The 12,141-nt window shown below is 35.5% G+C and overlaps 1 protein-coding gene across 1 annotated transcript in view; it reads right to left on the reverse strand.

Moving 5' to 3' along the window:
- TUBGCP3 (tubulin gamma complex associated protein 3) overlaps window positions 1-12,141 on the reverse strand; it is a 66,931-nt gene that overhangs the window by 53,303 nt on the left and 1,487 nt on the right. Inside the window, 6 exon segments of the mRNA XM_023522907.1 lie at window positions 16-113; window positions 3,031-3,156; window positions 3,927-4,045; window positions 6,115-6,287; window positions 8,188-8,405; window positions 9,257-9,334. Of these exon segments, the coding sequence (XP_023378675.1) occupies window positions 16-113; window positions 3,031-3,156; window positions 3,927-4,045; window positions 6,115-6,287; window positions 8,188-8,405; window positions 9,257-9,334 (812 nt within the window).

The raw sequence follows: 12,141 nt of genomic DNA on the forward strand, positions 1-12,141 counted from the left end.
CACTTCAAATCATGAAGAAATTAAAATAAAAACAAGGTTTTTACCTGAGAATGCAAAACAGAGAGTAATCGATAGTATTCTTTGAGTTCTTGGTGCAAGGCAGCACAAAAGCTCTGTGCAGAAAAAAGTAAATATAATTAAAGCACAACACAGTCATCACACAGCAACTCATTTGAACTGCATAGGCATAATGCTTTAAAACAAAGTCCTATGTGATTTAAATTCTGTCAATGGTCTTCTAGCAGGTTTTAACCACTACAACATATATTTAATGGTAGGGAAGTGTTGTCTTAGCATAAACTTTGCAGAAGAGAAAAGGAGAAAACAATGTTTTTCATGAAGCTAAAAGTATGTTCACGTCAGAAAAGTATTATTTAAAAATTATGTTCCTTCTAAATTTTTAGAGTTAAAGTGTAATTTTCTCTGTAATTGAAAAAAAAATTTTAATTAGCAACTCTATGATAATTCTCCCCACATCCTACCAATTATTTTTTGTTTGTACTGCTCATCTTTCCTATCTAAATTATTAAAAACTTCTTTGTAACTCTCTTACTTTAAATGCTAAAAAGGTGTCAAATCAGAAGCTGTAAGAAGGACTTCCACATAGTCCTGTGACAAGAACTTTCTGAACTCTCAGATATAAACCCACAGATACTCAGTGGGAAGCTTTGGTTTCTGAGAGAGCCTATAATATACAGAACTTAGAAAGGATAAAACCTGTTTTCTCTAAGTATCAGGCTCCACACTTTTCTGCTCATGTTAAGGAAATACATAATCATTCATCTATAGGTTTATTTTTACTGTATTTATGTTTTGTGGATCTGATCCAATAAAAACAATTTCCTCTTTATGAACTATAAAAATGCACATAAAACCTACTAATTTTGCAGACTCAAAGGAATATTTCAAGTCAGTTTTCTTAACATTCACAGAGAAAACAACATGACATCTTTTCAGGCACTACATCACTTTTTACAAAAAACACCATCCCAGTGCCCGTAGCAGACACACAAACACATAAAAGTTAAAAACCAAACTGCTGATCAGTAGAAATAATCAAATTATAATCGATTACATAATACACACACACACACACGCACAGGAGTATACAAGTCAGCCAATAAGTAGTCTCCCACCAAAATAACAGAATTCCAATCTGAGTATTTCAGCACCCTATGTATTCAACATGAAAGGACTCAGTTAACTGAGGCTGTTCTCGCCTTGGTTTATTAAAAAGCAATATAAGTTTCAGACTTAGGAAACAATGTCTTCTTTTAGAAATAAGATTTTGTTCTATTTAGTATGTCTAGAGACAAGACACTTCTGAGAGTAAAATGGGGCTAATCAGTAGTACACTAACTGCAACTTATGATCGTTCCAACGACAGCACTCAATGATTCTTCTAATAAGCATTTTAAAACACTCCTTTTTCAGTAACTAGACAGTACAGAGCAACGATTTTAAAAAGCAGAAAATAAGAGCAGGATAGAAAGAACAACAAAGTAGAAATTACACGTTATATTCTAGTCCCACATCTGCCCACCACTAGTCAGGGCAACATGAACAAACTGATTAACCTTTCTGAGGTTCAACTTTTAATATCTGCAAAATGGGGACAATTACATATGCCTTGCTAATTTTAGAGGACTGTTATTAGAATCAAATATGAGAGAACACACTTTAAAATCCAGTACTATAAAATACTATATGACACTACTATAGTGATTATCAATCAACTTGTTGGAATAAAATATCTATATAATAGCTTGTTTAGTTTTCCTTTACTTACTTTATTTTGCTTCAGATCTAATAAAGTCAATAGGACATATCAATGGAATTTGCATTCATGAGAAAATGATACAAAGACATAATAAAATGGTCTTTTTTGAAAAAAGTGTAAGAACTCACAGAAATCATAGCATGCTGCTCGGAGGGAAGGCCAATGAGCTCACCTGGCTTGCAAGCTCCATGAATCGTTAATGCCATGTGGAGTCCTGAAGGCCTTGCTCCTCCCTATCTGCATTACAGTGAGAGGGAAGGGTCACTGCCCCGCTAGACTGGTGAATGGTATTAACAGCAGTGCTAGGCTTGGGACAGCAGCTTTCTAAGCACTGTCTCCTAATGCTCATCACCTTGGAGATGATTATCATCTTGCATATTATCACCACCTCCATTCTGTATACACAGAAACAAAGGCCAAGAGGAGGTAACTAATGCAAAGCAACATACCATTAAAAAGTGAAGCCAAAATGAGAACCCTGCGTGGTCTCACTTCAAAGCCATGCTACTAACCACAGCCATGCTGCTGTGCTGTGCAGTGCTTACAGTGTAGTTTACTTTTAAATCTCTCTCTCCCCACCTCAATAATTTTTTGAAGATTTCATAAGAATTATTGCCCAAGAATCAGCATGAGGGCAGAATCCTATGCTGCTAAACCATTAAAGAGCTGGGATCTGTAAACTTTACTTTTTCTTTGTCAGCTGTTTCCTGTCAGGTTCTAGAGGCAAGAGGAGGCAAAGGACCAGTTAGGCACTGCCCCAGCTGTGGCCATTCAGGCCAACAGCAGCAGTTGGTTCTTGCTTCTAGCTTCTGCAGCATTCCCAAATCCAGTCTCAGGTACCAAGGGTACCACAGCAGCTAGAAATGTCCCTGCTTACAGGCCTGCATCTCAGACAGCCCCGGCTCAGAAGGTTATGTCTGCTGGGAGCCCCTCTTCTGAGCTACTGGATTCTGATAATCCAATGCCTTCTCTGCTCCTCAGTTTTACCTCTGTTTTAATAATTGTTTGTATTCTTTTGCTTTTATAATCCTCCAACAGCTATGCAAACAATTTGCTATATTTGATTATCTTTGTCAATACCTACTGTGGTTTCTATTTTCTTGGGGGATCATGACTTATACAATGTCATTATCAAAACTTCTTTATTTAAGAAAGAACCCACTTAAGAATTATTTTCATGAAATTTTAAGTAAATTAAGCATTTCCCAAAGTGAATTGCACCCCAAATGTTCTAGTAATAATGAACATACCTGACCTACAAGTCCAAATGAACGGTCTAGACTCCGCTGGTCCGTATATTTTCTGATTTTATTATGTAACCATCCCAACTCAGCAAGTCTGACTGTCGTATCCCTCAAAGATTTATTTAGGTTTGCCTAAAAAGGAAATACATCAAGTTAAAAATTAACACTATAATTTAATTATTTTTCTCAACCATTTGTACTTTTAATATTATAAATCTAAGGCTTCAACATATGAAACCAAAAAAATAACTAATATATCATAATTAAAGTGAAAACAATGAGATTCTGGGAAACAAAAAGCATCAGGTGATAGGGAAGTAAAATACCTCCAAGTAAATGTTAAGCTCGAGTAGCATCACCTCCAAGAGATTGGCTAGGGTCTCCCAACATGGCAGAGACAATCTATGACATCAGTAACCTTGTGAAACAGCTGAGAATCTCAGAAGGACACAACATCAACAAGAAGGGGCTGTGGGAAAGGCAGATTCTAGAAGATGAAAGCAAAACCGAGCAGAGGAACCTCATCTAGAATCTTGTATTAATAGCAAACATGCCAAGCCACACCAGTCCCTCAGATAACCTCTGACATTACCATGACTGGATGCAGAAATCAGCTAAATGGGGTAGCTGCATCAGTAAAAACAAGGAAAGAAAGCAAGAAAAAGGAAGCAAAAGTATGGAAAAGGCTGACAAAAGGCCCCATAACAAGATTACACAAGTCACAAACTACACAAAGAAATATAACCCAGAATTTAATAGTGCAACTTGACTGGTACACACAATTTTGGAAATCCAGCCCTCATGATCTCAATAACACCTCACAAATTAATAGCTCTTATTTGGTCTTAATCAAATTTATCTTTTCTTTCTGAATATTTTAGATGAGGTTTTAGCTGCTGTACCTTCCCCTCCACTTTGTAGCAGTTCTCAGTGTTGCTCATCTTGATGTTTTTGCCATCTATGCCTTGGAATACGTACAAAATGTCTCTGACAAGGGCCGCTTCAGTAACTTCCATAGTACCTGGAAAATGGTTTTTATAAGAGAGTAATCACTGAACAACACATTTGAAGATCAAATTAATTTTATGACACAATTAGTTTCATATTATATATCTGCAACCAGAACAAAATTTAAAAACTAAATGAGCTTAAGTATGATGTTATTAGAAACAAAAATTTTCTGAAAAGCATATAGAGATCATGTAATTTCTCATACAAAAAAATATTTCTAAAAGACAATGCAGTGTGTGGAAACTGAATATATAACCGAAGAGTAGCACAAACCATTCGCAAAGGGATGGATAATTATTTCATAAATAGTATTTGGAAAAACTGGCTTACTACATAGCAAGCATATAAACCTTGGTCCATTCCCAGCACCACATAAAAAGGAGCTAATACAGCAGAAAAGTTATTGATAATTTCCATAAACCTTGGAACAAAATCTAAGTCAGAATTTTAGGTGTTACTCAAAATAATGATGAGAAGGCAATGCCTAGCAATCCAATGTATCAGTGAGAGAAGAAACAATCAGAGTGTACAGTTGGTGATCAGCACTCTCAGAACTCAGCAGAGTCAGAGTATTCAGTCAGAGATCAACACTCTGAGAACTAGGCCAGTAAAGTCAGAAGGCGAGGACAGGTTTGTACTTCAGTCATGGGATATTATTCTATAAAGATCAATTACATCAGTTTGCTAGTAGTATCATTTGACTCTTACCTATTGTTATTGACCATTTTCATGTACTTCATTTGAAGCTCTGTCAGTAGGTAAATATATATTTAGGAGTATTATCTCTTCCCAAAGAACTGCTCTTTTTGTTATGAAATGTCCCTTTGTCTTTGGTAATACTCCTGCCACTGTATACTTTTCTATTAATTTAGTCACTCATCATTCTTACGGTTAGTGTTCACGAAAGGTATTTTTTCCAATGATTTACTTTCAACCTATATTATGTCCCTATTTAAAATGTGTCTCTTGTGAGCAATATAATTGTCAAAATAGCATTTTTAAAAAATCTTTTAAACAAAGTATCTATCCATATAAATTTAATGTAATTATCAATATGTTTGAATTTAAATTTACCTTATTCCAGTATGTTTTTTAATTATACCACTGTTTATTCTTCCTTTGTACTTTTCTTGCTCTTTTGGAATAACTGAGTATATTTTTAAGTCCTTTTATCTCTTAGCTTTGTATAGAACACAGGTTTGAAGGCAATGGTTAGGGATCAGGCATCATAGCAAACAGAAAGAAAAAAGGCAGAGAATAGCACTCTGACTCCATATAGAAACTAGCTTCTAAGCCCAAGAGCACACAGCGGTCACATGTTGCAGGACAGACAGAGGCTGGTAAGTATGGCTACACGGAGGCAGGCCAAGCTATGTCTGAGATGTCCTCACAAGTCTGAAAGACACCTCTCATCATCCTCCAGCCTATGCGAGGACAGAAAATAGGTAGAGGAATTTCAAAACCAGTAGATTACGAAGCAACAATAAAGCCCATTCTTCTATTTTCAGTATACTCATGCTCCAAACACTGCTATTCAGTGTTCCCATGAAAGAAACCCAAACTTTCTTTGGAATATAAGAGAATTTTAAAACTCTCAATGAGACATTCATTCAACCATCAAATCCTCAGTGAGTTTCTTCAATGTTCTAAGCACTAAGCTAGTTACTAGCACAGTGAAAAAGACAGAAATGGCCTCTCCTTTGTGGAACTTAGTCTGCGGTGGAAGACAGTCTAAGAGAGCCTGATCCAGCCTGAAGACTCTTTCCCAAGAAGAAAGGCAGAATAAAAACAGAGAATGTACACGTGACAAGAAAGAGAGATCCTGATGGAGGAAACCATTTAGACAAGGACCTGAAAAATGAATGGTGCTGGGGAATACACAGTCAGGGTAACATGGGGTGATAAAAGCCAGAATTCCCAAGGTAACACAGACCATAGTTAGGATTCTAAACCTTATCATGAGAAGAAACCACTCAGTTAAAGTTGTAAGCGAGGATTCCTGATCTATATTTTAAAATAAGGGAAGTATAAATTCTAATTGTTCAAAGAAAAGCTACATTAAAATATAATCTTACTCACCACTTGCATCCCCTTCTCTCCTTGGCCTTGTCACATTGCGAGAAACAGTGCTAGGAATACCTTTTGAGGTAGTGGTTTGTAGAGTAGGCTGGCTTGCAGTTAAAGTCCATGCGAGACGTGACCCCAGCTGCTGTCGAAGACAGTCTCCTATTCCTGCTGCCTGATGAGACTGTCTGAAAAAAAGAAAGGAGCATTTTATATCATCAAATACCCAGGTTATTTAATGAAGAGACAAAATTACTTCCAGAAATTTTTCTTATATTACTATATTGAATTATATAATCTTATAAATCTGAGATAGGTTAATGACTTAATCATATCCAAATATATCAACAATGATCAGTCCAAGCTGGCATTCAGGCTTTTACTGCCACCTCCACACATATTTCTTACCATAAAAATCAAAATCTATTTGACTTTTCTTTACAAACACAAAATATACCCTACCCATCTAAAACCACTTTGAAATTCACTAATAATTTTAATTTCAATATTAACACCTTTAATTCAGTCAACATCTGTTGAGCATAGGAGTTAAAAAATCTGGAAATACCATCCCTTCCCTGTCCTCACTTGTCCCTCAGCATTTATGGTGCTCAATATGAAAAGAAATACCTAATTTGTAATTAATTTCAAAAATGTAGAAACAAGACTTAAGGCAAAAAAAAAAAAAAAAGCACATCTAAAGTCAAGTTAGCTTTTAATAATTTGGAGACTATGTTAAAGATACTCTTTAAAGATCTAAGAACCTGATAGCTGATTTCTAATGACATATGTTTTGATAACTATAACAAAACTATCACCTCCTGGAACTGCGAAATGCAAAAACAAGAACCTCAATGGTACTATTGTTTCCAAATGACAGAGCTCTGATTTCTTACTGGTATAATACTGGTGGGTCCACCTATATAATCCACTGATGAAAGAGAGGAAAGCAAAAACCTGAAACAGCCTTTATATTTTCCTATTTTCAATGGGGAAAAAAGTCATCAACAACAACTACTAAAGCTGTCTTTGAATACAGTTCTAAATTTAAAAGAAAAATTCTAAAAGACCACTTCAATTCAAAGTTCTCTATATAGCTTTTTTCATGACAATAATCATTTCAAATTTTAAGATGAAAATGAGAAAGTCTGTTTACTCTCTTAGAATACAAGTTTTGCGATTAAATTTGTAGAAAGTATTATGATGTCTTTCTAGAACTCTAGACTCCTTTTATAATCCATGTGTGTGGTATACACATCCTATTTTCTAATAACGAACATAATTTTCTTAAATCGCCCATGATTTAAATTATATTATGCTCATAGAGAAAACAACATTTGACAGTGAATCCTTGGTCACTACTTTGGAAAAATATCTACTTTATGATAATATGCTTTAATGTGATTTCTGAGAATTAACTATACACAGAAATGTGTATATAAAAAAACAAAGAAAAACAAAGTTCTAAGTCCATTAATGCAGTGACATCTGCTTTATTCACAATCAAATTCTCTAGTTCCTCAAAATGTAATAGATTTGACAGCAGGCAGAACTGCAAAGTATGTAACATCTTGGTTGTGTGTCCCTATAGTTCCTTGTATTAATTCACTTGCACACAGATGCCATAATTCTTAAAGACCTCAGTACCTAAGGATAAGACAGCTTTATTTTATGTTATTTTTTTTTTTAATTCAATGAAGGCAGAAGCATATATCAATGAAGAGGCAATAGTCATTGAGAGATAAATAGGAAAATATAGCAAGAGAAATGTCAAATCGGTTACTTCAAAGTGACAGGCTCTGCACATCATGCTGATAAACTAGGTCCTATTTGCATTAACAGGTTTGAGTGTTGGCCAAACATCTACAGTTAACTAAAATTAGAAGTGGAATGAATTCCTATCTGAAACAGTTTTTACAAAGAGCAAAATCCAAAGAGAAAGCATATCAGACACAGCATATCTAGAACATTCCTGGCACATATAAGCTTCTAACAATAGTTTCGGTAAACACAAAATGCCTAATTAAAAGGCTGAGGATTTTCCTGTTTCTACTATTTCAGGAATCTTTGCATATAAGTTTGATTTACCCTGGAAGGAGAGATTGTTGTGTCGGGGTCGGGCCATTTAGGGCATACATGCTTATACTGCTGATGCCACTGCTTCCCATACTGCCAGAGTTGTGTGCTGATTGGGTGCTGCGATCCTGGTAGTTCAACGGGAGAGTCTGAGGCCTGGCGTAGTAATAGGGAGTGGAGTGAGCATCTCTTGGTAATGCCTGAGCAAATAACGTGGCATAGCTAGAAACCTAAGAATAAATTGAAATGCATTAAGAATATATATGTAAAATTACAGAACACTTGCACAGATCAACAAGGATAATTTATATTCAGATTTTACTTCTATTTCTGTAATTGAATTTTGTATTTATTAAATATATTAGTTAATATACTTTTAAATATGTCAGAAATGATAAAGTTTTAGGAAGTTTTCTGAACCCCCAAACCCCCACATGGTCTGATAACTAAATACTTTATTCAGAATTCATGCAAACTAAAACTCAAATAATTAATCAAACATTTTAAAAGTGTGGCATCCTTACATAATGAAAGAATGCTCATTACTCAGAACAAAGCTTTAGAGATAAATATGACTTTCACTTACATTCTTCAACTTTTTAAGCATTCAAATTTCTATAATAGAGTGTTTTATTGTAACAAACTCTGGCACATGGAGCAGCCAAATTGTTTTTTCAAATATTGTACAGATCAGAAATTGAACCCAGGTAACAGCAAAACTTTCACTGGTATAACAATAATTAATAATGTTCATAAGGATATCTGAAAACACAGGAAAATCCTAAAAGGTCTTCTAACTCAAAAACTGATACTTTATGCTCTATTTAACTGAACACTGTTATATTTGAATAACATAATTCTGAAAAACATCTTACAGAAACATAGCACACTGACTAAAATTGCCCTTAAAAAAATTTCTTAGCCTTCCATGATTGCCCAGAAAACTAGATCAGATTCTTTGTTTTATTCATGTTATTTTAAGTATAGAAGCCCATTAATACCAAAATTAGGTATACCTGTACCAACAAAAGATGCAACATGTCCTTTAAAAAGGCACTGAGCTGCTAAAACAGCCTCTCACCTTGTTTGGCTGCTTGCGTGGATCTTCACTAAGGCTTAGCAAGAGGTAGAGAATAGACCATTTATTTTTCAGAACTCCCTGTTTAGAAAGAAAACATTAATAAAACAACTTTGTACTACACTCCAGTTTTATCCTCCTCTCTTCTAAATTATGCTTAATTCCAAAATAGAATTGCATTTTAAAATTCACATGGTAACATCAAATCTAAATTTGTTCATCCTTCAGGCATTACAAATAGCACTATCCATCAGAAGGCTAAAGATAATGTTCTCAAGAGGTTAATACTCTTGGAATCTTCAACCCAACACCCTGAAAACTAACTCCAAAGTTTCTAATAAGAACATGCTTTTTATATTACTCTCTAAACTTGAATAACAATATTTCTCTCTTGAAATACTTCTTATAATAACCAACTTCCCAGTGATTATAAGAAAAATGCAATAAAATATTGTGATGCTTTTTTCTCCTTTATCAAGGTCCCATTTAGTTCACAAAATAGAGTATTATTAAAAAAAAAAAAGTCTAAAGTGCAAGATGTAAGCCTCAGCATCATGCATACCTAAAGGTTCTGAAGCTCTTTGTTGTCAGAATAACTAATCCTTAGGTTTCTATGTAAGATTATCCTACAGATTTCATTAATTTCCAATTACCTATCACTCTGCCCTGATTCACAACCATTGACAGCAGCACATCCTCAATACGTTTCATTCCAAAGTTACAGAGCATTCTACTCTATTCACATGGCCTTACTGTTTGGATGCACAACTAGAAAGTTCTTTGCTATATAAAATATTCCTTTAAAGTTTTTTTAAAGAATAAGCTCATCCTAGATATTTATCATCTAACTTAAAAAACTAGTTTAAAAAGAATTTTGCAGAAACAACAAACTCTCCACCTGGGGTAAAACAGGCAAAAAAAAAAAAAAAAAAAAAGGCCCAGCCCTGACAGAGTACTCAGTCCAGTGGTAAGTAGACAAATAGGCAAAACACTCTGATGTGAAAGATTACATTTCAGACATAGGAGGATCACTCAAATGCTCCAGGCTTAGGAAAGGACTCCCAGAGGAGATGTCTCTTAGAAAGAGGGTTGATGCAAAGCCAGAAAAGAGAAATACGCATGGCCTCCTCAAGGAACTGAAGATAGATAAATTTGGCTAAAAGGAGGCATGGGCATGGAAACTAAAAATGGAATGAAGGATCAGATCAAAGTGTGCCTTGTATGCTACACCAAGAAATTTAGATTTTAAGCTGAAGACAACAGGAAGCCTTTGAAAGATTCCATGGAGGAGAGTGACTGGACTCATTGGCAGTCCCACAGAGGATGAAAAACACGGGAGATAAAACAAGACACAGAGGGCCGCCTCAGGAAACTGCACTCATTTGGAGGGAAAATGACCAGGGGCTGAGCTGGGATTCAGTGACTGAGTATCTGCCAAGGTAACCTTAACATCCCTCTGTAAGCTGGGTCTCTGGGGCTAAGTGACTCCCTTGAGGCATGGGACCAAGGAAGCAAATCTTGTCTGCTTGTCTCCAAAAAGCTGCTCTCTTCCAATTCCATTTCACTTAAGTATTAGAGGGTAGTCAGTCAGCAGTAGCAGCAGCTACCATTTAAAGGAAGCCTGCTGGGCCGAGTCCTTACTTACATCATCTCCCACAATCATCACAACCCAACTGCAGCACAAGCTTTATTCTCTCCATTCCATAAATGAAAGAGACGAAACCTAAATAATTAATCACAAAAATATAGGCCAGGATTCAAACCAAGGTCTGTTTGACTCCAAAGGGACAGATAAGAGGCATACCTAAGAGGAACAATCATTAAGACTTGGCACAGAGTGAATTTGGGGAGAGAGGAGACATCAAGATGACATCAGGTTTCTAGTCTTTGGTATACATGAATGGTGCTATCATTCACCGAATGGGAGAACACAGAAGAAAAAGCAGGTTATATGTGGGTGGATGTGAATGGATGCCTAGAAGTATAAAATTTAAAAAGTATGCTTCTTTCAGTTCCCAGGATGTTGAGTTACAAGCCCCTGTGACAGTTTCCTAATGGATGTCTGGATAAAAATGCCCAGCAGGGATCAGGAAGATAGCAGATATTCTACCTGTGTGCAAGAGTCCTAGGTTAGATTCCTAGCTGTTTCAAAAAACAAAGATGCATACAGAGTGGAGTGGAGAAAGTTCCAAAAATGAACAAAACTATGCACAAAAGAATCAGAAAATGACATTTAAAAGTGGTGGCAGTATTCTTTTTTAACACAGAAGAACAGGTATTAAACAGCCAGGATTAGTCTGCTGAGTAGTGTCTGATAGAGGAGCTGTGCACTGAGGTGTGTGTGTAACTGTGCACAAGGACAAGGATATAAGAGGTGGTGAAGCAGGCAGGGACCACTACCAGCAAGGCAAATATTATCAAAGATGGAAAAGCATACTTAAAATAGTGAATTCAAGAAAGTCAAGTTGAATTAAGGAAACTAAATAGTCAGTATATAAATTTAAACTTATTTTTACAAAGAAAGAAGACATGAAAAAATGACGAGTTTAATTATAGCAGCATTAGACACAACTCAGTGATTTTTACTGTTGTAACACTAACCTAATATTTGTTGAGCAAAGTATTATACTCCTCTGGATTTCACTTTTGTCTCTATAAAAGGTGGGAAAGAGCAAGACAAACGAAGTTCCTTCATAGTCAGAATCACAAAAATCTCACTCTATGACTCAATAATTTATTGGTGTAGAAGAAGGTGGCAGTCTTTTGTAAAAATAACAGGTTAAAAAACCACTGTGTCCAAGTATCAACATCCAATCACAAAATGTTCAAGATCAATTTTTAAGTTATTCACTGTAACAGTACAAATTAGGACTTCATGAAACAATAAA

The sequence above is a fragment of the Pteropus vampyrus genome, unplaced genomic scaffold (assembly GCF_000151845.1).
Source record: "Pteropus vampyrus isolate Shadow unplaced genomic scaffold, Pvam_2.0 Scaffold363, whole genome shotgun sequence".
Classification (NCBI taxonomy): domain Eukaryota; kingdom Metazoa; phylum Chordata; class Mammalia; order Chiroptera; family Pteropodidae; genus Pteropus; species Pteropus vampyrus.